Here is a 19,742-nt window from a genome sequence, read left to right on the forward strand (position 1 = left end):
CCTGCAGATGCCGGGCCCTGCTCCAAATCTTCATGGGAATCTCGAGGGGCTGGCTGCACAGATGACTTCAATGTACAGACACCGTTGAGAACTGCTGCTGGAGGGTTATTTGTCTCCCCTTCTGGCTTGTTTTTAAAAGTCACATTCTGTCTCTATCCCTGCAGTTTGGTAGTGACAAGACTTAGATCTGTTACCTCCATTTTTCTCAACTTGCAGGTGGTGGTTACCTCCCAGCCCAGTACCCTCAGCACCAGCTGCTTTGGTATTTTGGAATCAGATACTTGGTTTTCTGTTACCATCTCCCAATTCATTCATACTTCCTCCTCTGGTGCCCCAGCCACACACTGTTGCTCAGCCAAGACTCTATGTCACGTGGATTCATGGTAATAACCAACTTGTAATTCCACTGTGGTTTCCCTCTGTCGCTGTTGCCCTGCCTGGCTCTGGGTGGCTCCTCCTGCTGTTGAGGGCACTCAGAAACTGCAAGATTACTGTGACCGTTGCTAGAGCCAGACCTTGCCGGGCCAGCAACGCTGCTGCCACAAAGAGAGAGCCTCATTCGCCTGGCAACCCTAAACCAGACATCGGGCGGGCCCTGCTTCCATTATTCTTCCATAGCAGGGAAGATGGCATCGTGTCCATGGTGGGGCTGGGGGGTTCTGTCACCTGTTTGCTGGGTGACCATGAGCAGGACATTTAATACATGAATGTTAAATATCTCTCTGTAAAATGGGGGTTGTCATAAAGCTTAAACGAGATAATGGTTGTGCAATTGGGGAGCTGAGGCGGGAGGGTTGCTTGAGGCCAGGAGTTGGAGACCAGCCTGGGCAACACAGTGAGACTCTGTCTCTGCCAAAAAAATAAATAATAATAAATAATGAGCTGGGTGTGGTGGTGTGTGCCTGTTGGGAGGCTGAGGCAGTAGGATCTTGGAGGCCTCCAGTGAGCTGTGATCACAACACTGTACTCCAGACTCCAGTCCGGGCAACACAGTGAGACCCTGTTTCTTTTTTTTTTTTTTTTTTTTTTTTTTGAGACAGAGTCTTGGTCTGTCATCAGGCTGGAGTACAGTGGCACAATCTCAGCTCACTGCAATCTCTGCCTCCTGGGTTCAAGCAATGCTCCTGCCTCAGCCTGGGACTACAGGCGCATGCCACCACGCCCAGCTAATTTTTGTATTTTTTAGTAGAGATGGGGTTTCACCATGTTGGCCAGGATGGTCTCGATCTCTTGACCTCATGATCCACCCGCCTCGGCCTCCCAAAGTGCTGGGATTATAGGCGTGAGCCACCATGTGCGCCTCCTGTTTCTTTAAAAAAAAAATTTATTTCCTCCAGTCACCACTCTTTGAGTTCCTAGTATGCACATAGGCACTGTGATGAAGGCATCTGTTAAGCAGAAAGCATTGCCTCTTCATTGACTGGGGTGAAATGAGAAAGCATCTTAAACCGTGAGATACTGAAGTGGCATAACTTTGAAATATTTACATGGTATTTCTGGTTGCTAATTGAGACCCACCACCCCGTGCTTCCTTCCTTGTACTTTTGGGGAAGAGGTGGGCCCCATTTCAAACCTCTTTTCCTTTGGTGCTGTCCAGAAAGGAAACTGTTGTTTCTGGCTAGTGAATCATTCTTCCTGACGCTCACTTTTTAAATGAGTTGCTGGGAGAATTTGGATGTGGAAAACGATTTGAGGTTGAACAAAGCAAGCCCTTTGCTGTCAGCTTCTTGCATGAGTGGGGACCATTTGCTTCCCACAGACACCTCCTGTTCATCCACATTGCTGTCCCTGGACCGCGAGGGAATGCACTTCCCTTGCTCAGCGGCAGATCAGGGCTCTCCCTGGGATCTTAGACTCCATTATGCAAAAAGGGAAGCCTAATAAAAACGTTTTCTTTCCAACCCAGGTTCAAATGCTGAACAGTGTTCAGTACTTAATACCTACTCACAGTACCTGTTTGTGAAACATTCTGTATATATCCTGTTGTCTGTTGATGTCAGATATATATGTCTGATGAAGACATACACTTATATCTTCTAGAGTCTTCTAGAGGTAGGCTCCTCATGTGTCTTTGCAATTCCAAAACTTACCAAAAGAAACCAAAAACTTAAGCTTCTGAAGCTGTCACCAACCAAGTGATTCAGATGTCTGGGCTGGAACACCACCTGTTGGGGGTACCGGACTTGGCCTCTGCCCTCCCACACCTCCTGCCTCTTCTTTCTCTCCATCGCCCCATCTCTGCCAGTAGAGAATGGAACTAGGTCGCCATTGAGAAAGGGAAAGTTGGTAGCTGTGCTGACTGCAGCAGAGCTCTGACTTCGGTGTGTGTGGTTTCTGCGTGTGTTTTGTTTCTTAATGGCTATGAGACTTCTGGCCCATCAAAAATGAGAGAACTAAAGAAGGAGGCTGAGGATGAGAGAGTGAAGCATCGCTTTGATTCTGGTGCACAGAGGCACACAATCCAGCCTTAGACAGAAGGTTGGTCAGTCCTTCTGAAGGTGGCAGGAGAAAAATGGCTATGTTAATAACAACTTGTGCTGGCCAGGCCCTGGTCCCTGAATGCCCACGAGGTTGGCCTAGCACCTTCTCTGAGGAGCTTTCTACCACGATCCCCTGGGCCCCTGTTTGCCTCACCACTTGGTCCTGGCTATCAGACTACAGGTTCATTGTTGACCTAAATCATGGTATCTTCCTGAGCATTTTGTTTTAAATTTTGCCCCAAAAGCCTGTTGACTGAACTGTCACCAGACTGGCATACATTCATTCGTCTCCTGTGTGTGTTTATTTGCAGGTGAATGTACATATTTGGGATCCAGAAGTCAGTATGTTTGCTCAGAACCATGAGCCTGACGTTGGGAGACCATTCTCTTTATGGCTTAAATGGTGGTAGAGCTGGTAGATAGCTAGTGTAGCCCAGTGCGGCCTCCTGACCTCTGGGAGTGAGGGCAGGCAGGTGAGGTGAGGGGAAGCCGTCAGCTAGGTCTTCAGTGAGGCCAGAGAGAAAGACCTGTAATTTAAGAAGGACACACTGGGTGACGGCCTCTGAACTAACCCAGTCCTTCTCATTTCTCCCTTACAGTTGGAGGTCCCCCTCCCCACTAAGTGCCTCTTTGCATAGCACCGGTCCCGCCCCGCTCTCTGGACCACTACAGCTAGACGGGCAATGGCGGGTCGGGGAGGCGCAGCACGACCCAACGGGCCAGCCTCTGGGAACAAGATCTGTCAGTTCAAGCTGGTTCTGCTGGGGGAGTCTGCGGTGGGCAAATCCAGCCTTGTCCTCCGCTTCGTCAAGGGACAGTTTCACGAGTACCAAGAGAGCACAATCGGAGGTGAGTGGGGACAAGGGTGTTGGGGAGGGGCCTCAAGGTTGCCAAAGAAATGCTTTGACCTTGAGGAGATGGGAAGCTGCCTGCCTGCCTGCATTGGAGACTACCTGCGTCTGTGGTGGCAGCCCTCTTCCTTACCTGGGCCCTGAAATCTAGTCCAGCAGCTGGTCTCCATGCCAGAGTGCCCGAAAGCATGGCGAGTAAGCATTAGCTGGGAGTGGAAAGCTAGCTTCCCATCCTGTTTCTGCCTCTTCCTGATTTTGTGTGGCCTTGACTGAGGCCCTTCCACTGCCCCAGCCCCAGGGAGGGAGAGGCTGGCTCTGTATCTCTCAGGCCCCTTCTTACTGTAATGGGTGGGCCATGTGCCCTGGCCTCTCCCGCTTCTAGTAGGAACGGCCTGGTAAGTCAGAGCTGGTGATAGATGGGCGTTTCTGAAGCTGACTTTCTCCTTTCTGGAGCTCATAGCCTGTTGTTGATTCTCCGGTGGTCAGCATTTAGGATGTGAGTGAGGGTCTGGCCTCAGCCTCTTGCCTTCATGGCTAGCACACACATCAAGAAGCTGGGACCAGTGTTGGCCTTGAGTCATCCGTTCTCTACTCTCTTGGTTGGTAGGAGGTTTCCAGGCAGCTGGAAACAAATGAGCTGTGTCAGCAATCTCCCTGCTGCCTCCTCAGCACTTGGGTCAGGAGCTGGAGAGGGGAAGTGAGGCAGTGTCCCAAGTCCCTCAGTGAGCTGGGGGAGGGCAGACCAGGAAAGCAGTCTTCTACACATGGCTATCTGGGGTCCTCTGCTATGTCCAGGGGCAAAGGGGCCTTTCACTGTCTGTCCCAACTCTGGGACTCCTCCTTTGAAGTATGTGTACAAGCACCCCGCGTTGCCCTGTCTAAGAAGGAGTCACCATGTTCCCTGAAGGTCAGATCACAGGGTGGCCATACAGGAACGGGTCTGGGTCAGAGCTGGGGGCGGTGTCTAGCTGGAGTGCCTGGAGGTGGCAGGGGTGGTTGGGAAGCTGGCCACCCAGCCTCAGCCTGGCAGTGGAGTAGTGTGTACTTCCCCGGCATAGCTAAGTGTGTGAGAACGTCCTCAGAAACCCAAGGTCATCAACACCCCTGCACTGGAGCAAACTGAGGGGTGGAGAGGTTCCCAGCTGGTCTGTTCTCAAGTGGCAGGAGGAGGAGGTCTGAGGGCGCTTGGAGTGAGGCTTCCCCTGGGCATCCCCTCTCCTGCCCCTGCTGCGTTCCTCTTCAGAGAGTGCTCCTGAGACGGCTCAATGCATGCAGGTGTCCCTTCTTCTGCCCTTGCCTGGGCTGGGTCTGTAAAGCCTGTGCAGACCCCATCCCCCAGACACATACATAAAAATCTAAACTCCACCAGCCTGCTCAGGCCTGCTTTGGCTCCTGGGTTGGGGGTTCTCTGTGCCCATCTCAGCGGTGGGCTTCTGAGTGCCAGGGCCTAGAAGCAACCGTGGGAATGTGTGGGGTGGCTTCTAACTCACTGTTGTCCTTGGACGCTCCTTTTCTCTTTCAGCGGCCTTCCTCACACAGACCGTCTGCCTGGACGACACAACAGTCAAGTTTGAGATCTGGGACACAGCTGGACAGGAGCGGTATCACAGCCTGGCCCCCATGTACTATCGGGGGGCCCAGGCTGCCATCGTGGTCTATGACATCACCAACACAGTAAACATTTCCCCTTGCTTCTTCCTCTGCCCTTCATCTTCTCCAAGTCCCAGGGATTGGGTTATCAAAGCCCGGATTTCAGGCCTTTTAACCTTCTGTTGCTGGCTGGGGGGTTGGCAGATTTCCTATTTGGGGACATTGTGCCAGAATCTTTAGGTGGCAATGTCTTAATTTGGCTGTGCCAGCTTGCAAGTCTCTAGTGGGTGGCCTTGGGCTGAATGCCTTCTCTGTCCCTTTGACATTCTGTCCCTGTCTTCTCAGGATACATTTGCACGGGCCAAGAACTGGGTGAAGGAGCTACAGAGGCAGGCCAGCCCCAACATTGTCATTGCACTTGCGGGTAACAAGGCAGACCTGGCCAGCAAGAGAGCCGTGGAATTCCAGGTGGGGAGACAATGGACTTGGGGAACGAGTGGAGGAAGCAGCTCCCCCTGGCCTCACCCAGGCTGCTCAGGGGCTTTGGGAAGGGCCGTGCTAGGAGGCAACAGGGAAGCTTCCATCTACTGTCCTGTCATGCCTCAAGCATGGGCCTAATGGGCATCATGGCTCCTGTCTATAATGCCTTGGGAGGCTGAGGTAGCAGGATCACTTGAGGCCATGAGTTCGAGACCAGCCTAGGTGACATAGTAAGACTCTGCCTCTACAAAGGATTTAAAATTTAGCTGGGCTTGGTGGCACACACCTATGGTCTCAGCTACTCGGGAGGCTGAGGCAAGAGAATTGCTTAAGCCCAGGAGTTTAAGGCTGCAGTGATTGTGCCATTGCACTCCAGCATGCCCGAGAGTCAGGCCCCATCTCCTTAAAAAACAAAACAAAACAAAATAACACCAGGTGCAGTGGCTCACGCCTGTAATCCCAACACTCTGGAAGCTGAGGCAGGAGGATTACTTGAGCTTAGGAGTTCAAGACCAGTATGGGCAATGTGGTGAGACCCTGTGTCTACAAAAAATACAAAAGTTCGCCAGGCATGGTGGTGTGCTACTCAGGAGGCTGAGGTGGAGAGGATCACTGGAGGCCAGGAGGTTGAGGCTGCAATGAGCAGTGATTGTGCCACCGTACTCCAGCCTGGGCAACACAGTGAGATTCTGTCTCCAAAAAAAAGAAAGAAGAAGTACTTTAGTCTTTGCTAACCCTAGAAACTCAACTTTTCTTTCTGTAATTTTCCATTTCTTGTCCTTCCAGAAATATGCACATAGTTTTTAATCCCTTTCTTTACATGGATGGCAGTGTGCTATACATACTGTATATGATAATTTTTACCAGTCCCTAATAATTGCAAAAAGACTGAAAACAGTGCCGCAGTAGACATCCACGTACTTGTGTGCTTTTGTGCAAACATGCAAGTGTATTTGTAGGATAATTTTCTAGAAGTATTTCCTAGCCTAGGGATTTTGAAGGGCAGGAAGGTAGCGTGGACCTAGGGAAACCTGAGTAAGACATCTGCCCATGGTTGTGAGCTGAGAGGTGCTGTACATGACCGGGCAAACCCTGATCAGTTTGTCCAGCTGATCTCTATTATGATGAGGCACTCAAACAGGGAAGGTTTTTATCCTGGGCCCTGGCCCCTGCCATTTCCTCTCACCTACTTTCTCACCTCCATCCGAATCAGGAAGCACAAGCCTATGCAGACGACAATAGTTTGCTGTTTATGGAGACATCAGCAAAGACTGCCATGAATGTGAATGAAATTTTCATGGCAATAGGTAAGTTGCTTCTCCTCCCCTCCTCTCTGCCACACCAAGGGCATATCACTAGTCTGCTGTCCTGGAGTGGGCCTGTGGGGGTCCCTTCACCACTTTTAACCTTCTGATAAAATTGTTTTCATCCTCACCTGACTCCCAGTTGTAGATGTTGGTTATTCACCTCATAAGTTCCTGAAGCCTGGGTCAAAGTCTCAACATTTCACTCTCTGACCCTTTCGCCTGCCACCCATTTCCGAGCCTGCCATCACTACCCCTGCCCACTTCCTGGGAGTTTTTAGCTCATTTGGCTCTGGAATCATCCTGCCTGGGTTGCAGATCCTGCCTCTACTACTCATTAGCTCTGTGGTTTGGGGCAAGTTATTTTACCTTTCCTTGCTGCAGTTTCCTAAAAACACATAGAAGCCCTCAATATGTTAGTTGTCACTTATGGGGTGTAAAGGCCAGGATCTGCTCCAGTGGAAGTGGGAGAGTTATTGGTGTACCCTCTACAAATGTACTTTCCCCCACTTCCAAACAGCTAAGAAGCTTCCCAAGAACGAGCCCCAGAATGCAGCTGGTGCTCCAGGCCGAAACCGAGGTGTGGACCTCCAGGAGAGCAACCCAGCCAGCCGGAGCCAGTGCTGCAGCAACTGAGCCCCCCTTGCCTGCCCGCTGCCCCCACCTCCTCCGCCTGAACGACCCGACTGGAATCCACTCTAACCAATCGCACTTAACGACTCGGGCCACCACTGGGGGGGCAGGGGGGAGGGGTCCACCATGATTTCTTCATATAATTTTGATCATAGGCTGGAGTGAGGTATTCCACCTGCACCTTTCTGTACAAATACTAATTCAATTTTAAGTCTTAAGTCACTTTTTTAATATATATGATCTTCTGCTCTTCCCACTTCCTCCCCTTTCTACTGCTCTCTCACTTTCCCTTGCTGGGAGTAGCCACATGCTCCTGTCCCCCTCGCCACCCTTGTATATGGGGACAGCGGGGTCAGAGCAGCTACACTTTCTTTCCTTCCTGCGGAACAGCGGACCCAGCAAGAGCATCCACATCCTCATCCTGTTCGGAGTGGTCTTGGGTTTGGGCAGTGGGGCGGACCTTGGGAAGGGGCTTGGGAAGGGAGTGGCAGCTCTTCCCTCAGCTGACTGTCATCAGCCTGCAGCCCCCTCCCTGCCCCCGCCTCCCTGCTGGGGAAGCACAGCATTATCACAGCATTATCGTGACAGCCACAAATCCATTTCCCACAGCCCCTCCACTCTCGGTCACCCCGACCTCTGGCTCTGAGCCCTGTTCTGACCAAATCACGATGATGAGTATTTGGGGGTGGGTGGGTAAGGGGGGGAGTGGGAGGGGACGGAACCAACTTTTTCTGTATTTTGTATTGTATGTTTTCTTCAACATGTAACCAATCAGTATCTTGTCAATATAGTCAGCCGATCGACCTCACACTTGTCTTCCTTGTCTTTCTCTGGCAGAGTTTATCAGACCATGCCCTCTCTAGTTTACTTGAAGTTGATTTAAAATGAACCACTGAATCTGGTTAAACAAAAGCTTCCCCTCAAATGTGCGGGAATGCTGGTGGTCATGGTGACCAAGAGAAAGAGGCTCTTACTGTTAGCAGCTCTGATGGGGCAGGGGTAGGGTAAAACTAACCAGGGCTGACCAAGTTTGAAGTTTCAGGGCCTGTGTTCACTTCTCTACCACTCCCTCCCCCTCTACCACCTACCAGATCATGCTGGGGTGATATGCGGTCTGTATTTGATGATCAGTAGTCTCTGAAACACCAGAAGCAATCTCTTTGGGTGTTTTGGTTGGTCTTTACCAAGCCTGTGAGGGTCTGAATCCTCTCACTCTCTTCCCGAAGAGGAAGGAATCTCAGCAGCCCCTGGAGTGCTGGACTGGTCTTAAGGCCAAGGCTGCAGCCCCTGGCTTTCCTCACCACCTCTGTCCACAGCACCCCCAACACCAGATCCAAGTTGCCCCAACCCAGCTCTCTACTGGTTCTGGAGTCAGGTGTGGACACTCTCAGCTCTCTGCTGCTCCCTGCTGGAGCTCCTGCTCAGCTAGGGCCACACTCCCCTCCAATTTCTCCGTGTTGGTGAGATGGAGTCTCTGTCACCTAAGCTGGAGTGCAGTGGGGCCATCTCAGCCCACTACAGCCTCTGCCTCCTGGGTTCAAGCCATTCTCCTGCCTTAGGCTTTTGAGTAGCTGGGGTTACAGGTGCCTACCACCACGCCCAGCTAATTTTTGCATTTTTAGTAGAGTGGGGTTTCACCATGTTGGCCAGGCTGGTCTCAAACTCCTGGCCTCAAGTGATCCGCCCGCCTTGGCCTCCCAAAGTGCTGGGATTACAGGCATGAGCCACTGCACGCGGCCTTTTATTTTTTGAGACAGAGTCCTACTCTCGCTCAGGCTAGAGTGCAGTGGTAGGATCTTGGCTCACTGCAATCTCCCTCCACCTCCCAGATTCAAGCAATTCTCTTGCTTCAGCTTCCAGTAGCTGGGATTACAGGTGCACACCACCATGCCTAATTTTGTGTTTTTAGTAGAGATGTGCTTTCACCATGTTGGCCAGGCTGGTCTCCAACTCCTGGCCTCAAGTGGACCACCCACAGAGGCCTGATTCTTGGTGGACCACCACCTTGAGGTGCCTTTCCTGCCTCCTGTGCCTCCACTCCCTCTACCTCTCACCCCATCCCCAGAAAAGACAACGGACACCCAGGCTGCTGCACACAGGGTTATTGTTTACTGGGTCAGCTTGGAAGCCTTAGAGCCGAGGCTGCTGAGTTTCAGGGACAGTCCTGTTTGGGCTTCAGGGAGAGCCAGTGCCCCACACTGGCCTCTGACCCACAGCTGGCCGGAGGGGGTCAGGCAGCAGGTCATGGCGGTGGGATTCAGGTTGGACAGGAGTCGCGTTTTCCGGTGCATCTTCTGTGACATGCCGTAACTGCCCCTTTCCGGGTCACTGCCCTCCATTTGCCGCTGTCCGGTCACCATCAGCCATTGGCCATCCACTTGCACCACCAGCTCCTCCGGGGCAAAGCCACGGGCATCCATCTTCATTTGGAAACTGTCTCTGGCATGGTCTTTGTCCTCCTGAGCTGCTGGGCTGTGCTTGAGCAGCCGCACCGGCAGTGTGGCCGCCTGGTTCCGTTCAGCGAGGGCCACGCTGGGACACCGGGATGGCACCCGGCTCTCGTTGGAGAAAGTGTTACCGACCCTCTGTATCCGAGTGAGCAACCAACTGCTGTCCAAAGGCTCGAGGCTCCGAGCGCAGAGCTAGGCGCGAGGACCCCAGGAGAGGAGGGACCTCGCACGGCCTAGCTGAGCTCGGCTCCGCTCGGTTCCCTTCGCTTCTGCAAAAGCAGGCGGAGTTCGAGGTCAGCCACGCCCATCTTACCACCAAGAGCAAGACTGTCAGCGCCAGGCAGCTGCTCTCATCCCAGACCCTGACCCTTTCTTCGCCTTTCCCCACCTTGTCAGTGGGTCTGGGGCTGTGAAGGAACTGGATCCACAACCAGGCCAGATCGGAGGGAGCCGGACCCCGCCGCAGCCAGCAGCAGACTGATCCACTGGCTAGCTGGAAGGGGGCTGTCTTGCCTTCTAAGGACCAGACTTGGGGCAAGGATTGTTCCCAGACAGAGCCAGAGGAGGGCGGCCTTCCCGGGTCATCCACCCTGCCTCTCCCTGACCACCCACAACTCCACGCGACACGTGGGACGAGGAGGCAGACTGGTCTCTCCGGCTGCCTTAATAAATCCGCTCCCAGGGCTTCATGTTGCGGCAAGCTGGGTTCTGGGCTCTGGGGCCACAAAGATGAAGACGCAGTTGGGGCTTCAGGAGAGCAGCTCTCAGTGCACAAAGACCTAGCTCTCCTCTGCCTGATCCTCCACCTCAGTAGCCTTGGTGACCATCGTGACCACAGCTATGGCTCTGGTGCTGTTATTTGATCAACTTTATTTTTTAAGAGACAGGGGTCTCGTAATGTTACCCAGGCTAATCTGGAACTACTAGGCTCAAGCGATCCTCCCATTTCAGCCTCCCAAAGTGCTGGGATTACAGGCGTGAGCCACCTCACCAGCCTATAAACTTTATTTTTTTGTTTTTTGTAGAGATGGGAGTCTCCCTCTGTTGCCCAGCCTGGTCTCGAACTCCTGGGCTCAAGCGATCCTCCTGCGTGAGCCAGCCACCTGGCCTGATAAACTCCCTTTGTTGAGCGATACTATTAAATACATACATACAGAAAAGCACACAAAAGGATGCAGGTGAATGTCAGGAAGAGAACGTACCCAAGTCACCACCACACTGCTGCAGAACTGTTGCTACATCTCATCTCTACCGCAGCTGCAATTCCGTGTCCGGAGCCGCGTGAGGCAGGGCCTGTGCAGGAGTTGGGGAGAGGGTTAAGTGGTAGAGAGGCTCGGGGAAGAGGCAGATCCCACGATTCTCCCAAGACTCCTTGTCCCCAAGAGAACAGCCATCGTGACTCGCCAGGACGCCTTTAAAAGAGATTAGAAGTGAAGAGGGGTCAATGTGGGGCTTTCGCTCAGGCCTCACTTGGCCGTCAGGGACCAAGAGACAGGACAGAATAGTCTGGAAGCTAAAGGCAGTGGGGGAACAGAGCGGGAAGACTACAACTCCCGTCGTGCGCCGCGCAGCGACTCCTGCGTACTGAGCGCCGGTTGCCCATGCGGCCCTAGGGCTGGGAGCGCGGCGCCGCTCTCCGCTGCGGGGGAGGCCATGGCGGAACCTTCCCAGGCCCCGACCCCGGCCCCGGCTGCGCAGCCCCGGCCCCTTCAGTCCCCAGCCCCTGCCCCAACTCCGACTCCTGCACCCAGCCCGGCTTCAGCCCCGACTCCGACTCCCACTCCGGCACCAGCCCCTGCTCCAGCTGCAGCCCCAGCCGGGAGCACAGGGACTGGGGGGCCCGGGGTAGGAAGTGGGGGGGCCGGGAGCGGGGGGGATCCGGCTCGACCTGGCCTGAGCCAGCAGCAGCGCGCTAGCCAGAGGAAGGCGCAAGTCCGGGGGCTGCCGCGCGCCAAGAAGCTAGAGAAGCTAGGGGTCTTCTCGGCTTGCAAGGTGGGGGCGGGGCCTGGGGTGAAGGGGCGGGGCTTGGGGCATCCCTGGGCTCGGGTGGGAATGGGGTCAAAGCTCTGGCTGCGGAACGGCTCTTGCCCCAGAGGTATAGGTCACTGACCGATCCTTCCGCCTCCAGGCCAATGAAACCTGTAAGTGTAATGGCTGGAAAAACCCCAAGCCCCCCACTGCACCCCGCATGGATCTGCAGCAGCCAGCTGCCAACCTCAGTGAGCTGTGCCGCAGTTGTGAGCACCCCTTGGGTAAGGCAGGCAGCGCCCTTGGAGCTGGGGGCAGGTGCAGGGTCCTGCTTGGACAGGGTGACAAGTCCCACAAAGCCTCATCTCTGAAAAAATCAAAGATGCTTCCTAAGGAGGGATTGGGTTGGGGGTATGCATGCATCAAGAAAGGAGAGAGGAAACCTCAGCCCAGAACAGGTCCGGGCAACCCAACGGTTGATATCAGAGCAGTCAATCTCACTGTTGGTCACTGGTTGGAGGGACGGAGTGTGTATCTTGGTTGGCTGTGAAGAGGGGCAAGAAGCCTTGTTGCTCTCTTCTATCAGTTTTTCCCAACTCTGCCACCTGTCTTGCAGCTGACCACGTATCCCACTTGGAGAATGTGTCAGAGGATGAGATAAACCGACTGCTGGGGATGGTGGTAGACGTGGAGAATCTCTTCATGTCTGTTCACAAGGAAGAGGACACAGACACCAAGCAGGTCTATTTCTACCTCTTCAAGGTGAGCTTCCACCTAAGGAGGGTGTGAGTGGGTGAAGGAGGTGGGGCCTTGAGGGGTTGTCTGTAGCTCTGCCCCGCTCCCCCCTCCTCCCCTTCCTCTTCTCTCCAGCTCCTGCGGAAATGCATCCTGCAGATGACCCGGCCCGTGGTGGAGGGGTCCCTGGGCAGCCCCCCATTTGAGAAACCTAATATTGAGCAGGTGGGATAGGGGAATTGGAGTTAGGGGATAGGAGAATTGGGGACAGCTTGGAGGAGTGGGGAGCCTGTGTTCTTCATCCTCAAGCTGAGAACATGGGAGAGGTTCAGAGAAGGGAGGGTGTTTTGTGCTAACCTCGGTGCTGTAGGGAGGGGGCAGAGCTTCTCTATAGAGAGCACCTGAGAGAGAGGGGAGACCCTTGTCCCTGGCCTCAGGAAGCATCTTCTTTTGTCTAAGAAGGCCCTGCGGGCTGGTCACACTTCATTCCTGGTTTTGTCCCCACTTACCCCTTCTCAGGGTGTGCTGAACTTTGTGCAGTACAAGTTTAGTCACCTGGCTCCCCGGGAGCGGCAGACGATGTTCGAGCTCTCAAAGATGTTCTTGCTCTGCCTTAACTACTGGAAGCTTGAGACACCTGCCCAGTTTCGGCAGAGGTCTCAGGCTGAGGACGTGGCTACCTATAAGGTCAATTACACCAGGTAGGTTCAGCTGGGGGCAGCGTCGGGACAGGCTTGCAAGCTCAGCCTGGGTTCAGTGGTTTCCGCCCTCACCTGTTTCCCCTCTGCCCCCTACTCTAGATGGCTCTGTTACTGCCACGTGCCCCAGAGCTGCGACAGCCTGCCTCGCTATGAAACCACTCATGTCTTTGGGCGAAGCCTTCTCCGGTCCATTTTCACTGTCACCCGCCGGCAGCTGCTGGAGAAGTTCCGAGTGGAGAAGGACAAATTGGTGCCGGAGAAGAGGACCCTCATCCTCACTCACTTCCCCAAGTAAGGCTCCTTCTGGCCTATCAGGATTTGGCACCAAGTTCACTTCCTCCCTGTTGTCCCCTTTTTTCCAGGAAGGCTTCCTGGATTGGTCCCTCCTCTCCCTCCATGGGCCTTCTGGGATCTGGGCGTCTACCTGGCAGACTTGCCCATGGCCCAGAAGCAACTTGCTAGTACTAGTCTGGGGATGGCAGGTACATGGCCCGAGCTAACGCTGCCCCCTCACCCCACGCCCTGGTAGACGTTACTAATTATTTCCCATGGGGGCCTGGACACAGCCTCAGACTCCTTCCCTGCACAGCTCTCCAAGAAAGCAGAGCTTACGCTTGAAGTGAAACCCATTTCCACTCCTGTTCTGGTCTTTTCTGTACCGTGTTCTTCTGTTTGGCCACACCTTTTAAAATCTGGGTCATAACTCCCCTGTTCAAAAAGCCTTACTGACTAATCCTGGCTCTCTAGTGCCCCCTGCCACCAGGTGGGAACAAAAAATGGCAAGGTGGGGTGGAGTCTGAGCCCATTTTGATACTGAGGGCAGTGAGGGGACTCAGGGTGACAAGGTGTCCTGCCTGGCCACACAGCACAGGATGACATCAGCTCCGACCTGTCTCCTTGTGCTGCCCAGCATGGTGAAACTGAGCCTCTTTGATCTCTGTCCTGGATGTGTCCTATCCTCTTACCTTCAATTGGAGGCTCCCAGAAGGCAGGGACTGTCTCCTCTTTGAGGCCCCCAGTTCCCTAAGAGCAGGGTCTGTCTCTGACCAGCCTCCAGTCCCTCTGCTGCCTGGCCCAGGCTGCACGCTTGGAGGATAGAGTTGTGGGACAGACTGTGTCCTCCCTACAGATTCCTGTCCATGCTGGAGGAGGAGATCTATGGGGCAAACTCTCCGATCTGGGAGTCGGGCTTCACCATGCCACCCTCAGAGGGGACACAGCTGGTGCCCCGGCCAGGTATGTGCCATGGTATGCTCCGTAGGGTCTCTGGCCTCCCTGGCTGAGCTAAGCCTCCGGGGTGGAAGAGGGCTCAGCTGAGCTGGAGGGTCTGGATCCCATTGAGGGATCTGCCAACAGCTGCAACCCCCTGTCCCTGATCTATGTCTCCCTCTCCCTCTCCCTCTCCCTCTCCCCCTCTCCCTCTCCCCCCTCCCCCCCCCACCTCTTCAGCTACAGTCAGTGCAGCGGTTGTTCCCAGTACCCCCATCTTCAGCCCCAGCATGGGTGGGGGCAGCAACAGCTCCCTGAGTCTGGATTCCGCAGGGGCCGAGCCTATGCCAGGTGGGATACTCAACCCCTGACCTCTGACCCTCATTCACCCCTCCCCAAACCTTTTTTACTGTTCCTGGACAACTTTGCCTACCTCCCCCATAGGCGAGAAGAGGAAGCTCCCGGAGAACCTGACCCTGGAGGATGCCAAGCGCCTCCGCGTGATGGGTGACATCCCCATGGAGCTGGTCAACGAGGTCATGCTGACCATCACCGACCCTGCTGCCATGCTGGGGCCTGAGGTGGGCAGCCTGACCTGCTGACCAGCTGGGGGACCCCCCCACCAACCTGAGACCCCGGCCCACTGCCCCTCCTCTCTGCCTAGACGAGCCTGCTGTCAGCCAATGCAGCCCGGGATGAGACGGCCCGCCTGGAGGAGCGCCGAGGCATCATCGAGTTCCACGTCATCGGCAACTCGCTGACGCCCAAGGCCAACCGGCGGGTGTTGCTGTGGCTCGTGGGGCTGCAGAATGTCTTTTCCCACCAACTGCCTCGCATGCCCAAGGAGTACATCGCCCGCCTCGTCTTTGACCCGTGCGTCCCCCGCAGAGCCCCTCCCCCAGGGCAGCACACCTAGGAGCCCTTCCTCCTCCACCTCCTCACTCCTCAAAATTGGGGATCCCCTTCTCCCCACTTGTGAGGTTCAACCTTGGAGCATTCTTACTTCTCACTGCCCAACCCTGACTACAGCTCAGACTTCCAGGGCTCTGAAGGGGACAGGCAGGGACTGTGATGTGCCTCCCTCTCTCTTAGGAAGCACAAGACTCTGGCCTTGATCAAGGACGGGCGGGTTATCGGCGGCATCTGCTTCCGCATGTTTCCCACCCAGGGCTTCACCGAGATTGTCTTCTGTGCGGTCACCTCAAATGAGCAGGTCAAGGTGAGCGCAGCTCCCTTGCTCCAGCCCCCAGCGGGATGTATGAGATGCAGCAGCCCCTGCTCCTCTCTTAGTTAGCGGCCAGTTCCTCACATCCCCACAAGGTGGCAGCCGTGCTTTAATAACTGGATTAGGAAACCACCTGTTCCCAAATGGAGCCCGAGAAGCAGCCACACTTCGGTGTACAAGAACATTTACATACATGGGGGAATGCATTATTTTATTTTTATTTTTTGAGACAGGGTCTCTCTCTGTCACCCAGGCCAGAATGCAGATCATGGCTCACTGCAACCTCTACTTCCCAGGCTCAAGTGATCCTCCTGCCTCGGCCTCCCAAGTAGCTGGGACGACAGGTGTGCACCACTACACCTGGCTAATTTTTGGATTTTTGTTAGAGACTGGGTTTCGCCATGTTGCTCAGGCTGGTCTTCAACTCCTGACCTCGTGATTCTCCTGCCTTGGCCTCCCAAAGTGCTGGGATTATAGTTGTGAGCCACTGCTCCCAGCCGAACTAATAATTATTACAGTAGCCCTGTGCTGATAGTCTTGGCTTCTGTCCTTTGTCACAACAGACCCACGCGCAGGGTCTCTGTCTGGTTCTGTGTGTCACGTGCCCCAGAGCTGCGTGGTGCGTCGTTGGCCCTGATTTGTGGGAGGCATTGCTCCTGCTCCTGCCGCTGGTGATTCCCTCTCCCTTTTCCCCCAACTCTGAGGCCCGAGGACTGGGAATCAGTGGCCCGTGTTGTGTTTGGGCCATGGCTGGCAGCCTGACCGTCAACACATTACCTAAGGTAGCTGAGTTTCAGTTTTCTCTTCTATAAAATAGAGGTGGTAATACTTGCCTCTGGGGTTAATTTGAGAATTGGTCTGTAAAACAGCAAGCACCTGACCCAGAGTGAGCTTAGCCCGCAGACTTCCCTTTCTCCTCATAAACTCTCCTTCCTCTGCCAGCTGCCTTTCTTCCTCGTGCCTGGATGCTCTCACTCTCCCTACCTCCTTTCCAATCTGCCCTGTCCACTGTGGGTTCTCAGCCCTCCTGAGACCTCTCCAGCACCAGGCCCATCCTCTGCTCCTGGTGAGTCCTGCTTCCCTCCCCCACAGGGTTATGGGACCCACCTGATGAACCACCTGAAGGAGTATCACATCAAGCACAACATTCTCTACTTCCTCACCTACGCTGACGAGTACGCCATCGGCTACTTCAAAAAGCAGGTGACCTGTGGCCTCGCCCCACACCCGTCCTTTGCCTGGAGCCTGGGATCATTCTGTCTAATGGAGTAGGAGTCCCTTTGTGTCCCCTGTTTCACCTGACACCTGCCAGGGAAGTCTCCATGCCTTTCTTCCTTCTTTCCTCTGCTGCCACTGCCCCAGGAGAGAATGGGGCCCTGTGGGGCCAGTAGAACAGGCTGGAGGAACTGGGGGGCTCTTGGGGATGAGTTGGGAGCGGGCGATGACCTGGGACCTTTCCAGGGACAGTTTGAAGCCTCACAGTGCCCCAGGAGGAGGTTCAGGATCAGGAGGTGGCACATGGCAAGCACCACTGGTGCTCCCAGGGGAGAGACTGCAGAAGGTGGGAAATACTTAGAGATGGACTGGGTCATGACCATCCATCCCCCAGGGCTTCTCCAAAGACATCAAGGTGCCCAAGAGCCGCTACCTGGGCTACATTAAGGACTACGAAGGAGCGACACTGATGGAGTGTGAGCTGAATCCCCGAATCCCCTACACGGAGCTGTCCCACATCATCAAGAAGCAGAAAGAGGTGGTGTGCGCATCTGTGGAATTTTCATGAATGTGCCTGGGGAGAGCCAGCGCACGTGTGTAGACCTATGCCATGTGTGCATGCGTGTGTGTGACTGAGGAGGGCACAGGCTGGGATCTTGGTTCTTGCTCTGCCTCCTTTGGGGAAGTAACGAGGGAAGGTGCTGGATTAGGTGGTGTTGCAGTCAGGTGGGTGCAGCTGATGGCTCCGACCATGGCCCCTGGAGGGGGCTGTTGCTGGGGCTGGAATTGCCCCTCAGACCCTTCCTCCCCTCAGATCATCAAGAAGCTGATTGAACGCAAACAGGCCCAGATCCGCAAGGTGTACCCGGGGCTCAGCTGCTTCAAGGAGGGTGTGAGGCAGATCCCTGTGGAGAGCGTCCCTGGCATTCGTAAGCAGGGGTCTGGGTTGCGGGGTAGGGGTTGGGGGGCACACTGCTTGGGGTGTGGACTGGCATTCTCAGGGATGTTCTCCCCCTCCCCACTTTGCAGGAGAGACGGGCTGGAAGCCATTGGGGAAGGAGAAGGGGTGAGTGTTTTGTCAAGAGAGCTGGGTTGGGGGGAGGGCAGAGGGACTGGGAGCCTCAGACTTGGTGTCTCTTGCCCCAGGAAGGAGCTGAAGGACCCTGACCAGCTCTACACAACCCTCAAAAACCTGCTGGCCCAAATCAAGGTGAAGAGAGCGGGTTTCCTTTCCAGGGCCCCTGCACCAATTGCTGTGGCCTCTTGATGCAGTGTAGGGTGGCTGGTGGTCTCGGGCTGGTGTGGGTGCAGCAGGGCTGTCCCCAGCTGGGCTCTTCTCTCCAGTCGCACCCCAGTGCCTGGCCCTTCATGGAGCCTGTGAAGAAGTCGGAGGCCCCTGACTACTACGAGGTCATCCGCTTCCCCATTGGTGAGGACCCTCCATTCCATCCCCTGCCCTCCTCTTCTGTCCCCACACCTGCTCCTGCCCTCACTGCACCCTGCAGCCTCATGGGGCCCACCCCGGCAGACAACCCTGCCGCAGCCCTCACCCTCTTAAAGCTGTGCTCCGTCTCCTGCTACCCCAGACCTGAAGACCATGACTGAGCGCCTGCGAAGCCGCTACTACGTGACCCGGAAGCTCTTTGTGGCCGACCTGCAGCGGGTCATCGCCAACTGCCGCGAGTACAACCCCCCCGACAGCGAGTACTGCCGCTGTGCCAGCGCCCTGGAGAAGTTCTTCTACTTCAAGCTCAAGGAGGGAGGGCTCATTGACAAGTAGGCCCCAGCTTTGGGCCGCAGCCGTGACCTGGAACATCTCCACCTCGGATTCTGATCTGATCCTTAGGGGGTGCCCTGGCCCGACGGACCCAACTCAGCTTGAGACGCTCCAGCCAGGGGCCCTCCTGCCCCGATCCTGTAGCCCTCTCTGGACCTTCGGGTACCCCCAGGCCTGCAGCTCTGTCCCAGCCGTCACTGTGTGTGTGAGCAGTCTCCTGGGTCTGGGCCCAGCTCCTCTAGAGTGGCTGTTGGCCGGGGATGGACCTTGCCCAACCGTGGTGGCCCCTAGACCTGTTCCCTAAGAGCTGTGAAGGCTTGGAGTCCTGGGCCTGGCCCAGGTGGCTGTTTCCCTGAGGACCAGGACTGCTCGTTTTAGCTTGAGTGATGGCTGCAGGGGTTGGAAGTCCAGCTCGGACACTCGGACTGGAGGGGCCATGCCTTGCCCAGCACTGTTCTGTCAGGCTCCCCCAGGGCTGGAGGGTATGGGGACCATTCACTCCCTGGCATTAATCCCTCAGAGGGAACAATAAAACTCTTTTTATTTCTGTGTGTAATTGTTTCTTTGGTATACTCCCAGTCTTAGCAGGCTCGCCTTTGCCCTCAATGATCTCTTACGAGCTGGAGGCTGCCCTCCCCAGCAAGCCTCAGGCCTGGTCCTGTGCTCCTAGGGTGATGGGTCCTGCCTGGCTGCAGCCGCTCACCCTCCCTCCTGATCCAGATGCCAGGGCAACGGGTCAGAACCCCCTGCCTTAACCTTAACCTGGGTAGCTGTGCTTAGAACTGACTGCAAAAGGGCCAGAGGGTAGAGGATCCCGTAACAGTGAGAGTATTCCCTGTTAGCACACCCGATTTTTTTTTTTTTTTGAGACGGAGTTTCGCTGTTGTTACCCAGACTGGAGTGCAATGGCGTGATCTCGGCTCACCGCAACCTCCGCCTCCTGGGTTCAAGCAATTCTGCCTCAGCTCCCAAGTAGCTGGGACTACAGGCGCGCACCACCATGCCCAGCTAATTTTTGTATTTTTAGTAGAGACGGGGTTTCACCATGTTAACCAGGATGGTCTCGATCTCTTGACCTCGTGATCCACCCGCCTCAGCCTCCCAAAGTGCTGGGATTATAGGCG

The 19,742-nt window shown here is 55.1% G+C and overlaps 3 protein-coding genes across 5 annotated transcripts in view; 2 read left to right on the plus strand and 1 right to left on the minus strand.

Moving 5' to 3' along the window:
• Positions 1-8,146, plus strand: part of RAB5C (RAB5C, member RAS oncogene family) — a 29,199-nt gene extending 21,053 nt beyond the window's left edge. For 2 of the 3 annotated variants that reach the window (XM_012444083.2, XM_021673649.2), the window contains exons 2-6: positions 3,080-3,329; positions 4,854-5,005; positions 5,267-5,389; positions 6,615-6,708; positions 7,226-8,146. In XM_012444083.2, coding sequence (XP_012299506.1) covers positions 3,164-3,329; positions 4,854-5,005; positions 5,267-5,389; positions 6,615-6,708; positions 7,226-7,341 — 651 coding nt within the window. In that variant the 5' untranslated portion in view covers positions 3,080-3,163 and the 3' untranslated portion in view covers positions 7,342-8,146. Of the gene's footprint in view, positions 1-216; positions 384-3,079; positions 3,330-4,853; positions 5,006-5,266; positions 5,390-6,614; positions 6,709-7,225 lie in introns of all 3 variants that reach the window. The other variant, XM_064369580.1, reaches the window with a different exon arrangement.
• Positions 8,147-9,425: 1,279 nt separating this feature from the next.
• On the minus strand, positions 9,426-11,443 carry HSPB9 (heat shock protein family B (small) member 9). Its single transcript, XM_012443789.2, has 4 exons — positions 11,374-11,443; positions 11,041-11,200; positions 10,102-10,195; positions 9,426-9,980 (listed from the first exon to the last, which is right to left on the minus strand). Exons 1-4 carry the CDS (start codon positions 11,441-11,443, stop codon positions 9,447-9,449), a joined length of 858 nt encoding a protein of 285 aa, XP_012299212.2. The 3' UTR covers positions 9,426-9,446.
• KAT2A (lysine acetyltransferase 2A) lies at positions 11,379-19,174 on the plus strand. The gene is made up of 18 exons (XM_012444082.2): positions 11,379-11,780; positions 11,917-12,040; positions 12,373-12,518; positions 12,627-12,716; positions 13,011-13,192; positions 13,292-13,483; positions 14,322-14,428; positions 14,642-14,752; positions 14,846-14,982; positions 15,066-15,274; positions 15,494-15,620; positions 16,719-16,829; positions 17,236-17,379; positions 17,656-17,770; positions 17,871-17,907; positions 17,988-18,051; positions 18,186-18,270; positions 18,428-19,174. The coding sequence occupies exons 1-18, from the start codon at positions 11,442-11,444 to the stop codon at positions 18,619-18,621; spliced, it is 2,514 nt and encodes an 837-aa protein (XP_012299505.1). The 5' UTR covers positions 11,379-11,441; the 3' UTR covers positions 18,622-19,174.
• The last annotated feature ends 568 nt before the right edge of the window (positions 19,175-19,742 follow it).

This window comes from Aotus nancymaae, unplaced genomic scaffold (assembly GCF_030222135.1).
Source record: "Aotus nancymaae isolate 86718 unplaced genomic scaffold, 86718_ANA_hifiasm-v0.15.2.pri h1tg000089l, whole genome shotgun sequence".
Taxonomy (NCBI): Eukaryota; Metazoa; Chordata; class Mammalia; order Primates; family Aotidae; genus Aotus; species Aotus nancymaae.

Bases quoted from the DNA above. Each gene is read 5' to 3' on its own strand.
- KAT2A (XM_012444082.2), top strand. From the start codon at position 11,442: ATGGCGGAACCTTCCCAGGCCCCGACCCCGGCCCCGGCTGCGCAGCCC. The intron at 13,484-14,321 runs GTAAGGCTCCTT...TCCTCCCTACAG, and splicing joins ATCCTCACTCACTTCCCCAA to ATTCCTGTCCATGCTGGAGG. The intron at 15,621-16,718 runs GTGAGCGCAGCT...CCTCCCCCACAG, and splicing joins CCTCAAATGAGCAGGTCAAG to GGTTATGGGACCCACCTGAT.
- HSPB9 (XM_012443789.2), bottom strand. From the start codon at position 11,443: ATGGCCTCCCCCGCAGCGGAGAGCGGCGCCGCGCTCCCAGCCCTAGGG. The intron at 11,201-11,373 runs GTACGCAGGAGT...TCTCTTTTAAAG, and splicing joins GCATGGGCAACCGGCGCTCA to GCGTCCTGGCGAGTCACGAT. The intron at 9,981-10,101 runs GTAAGATGGGCG...CCTCGCGCCTAG, and splicing joins TGACAGTCTTGCTCTTGGTG to CTCTGCGCTCGGAGCCTCGA.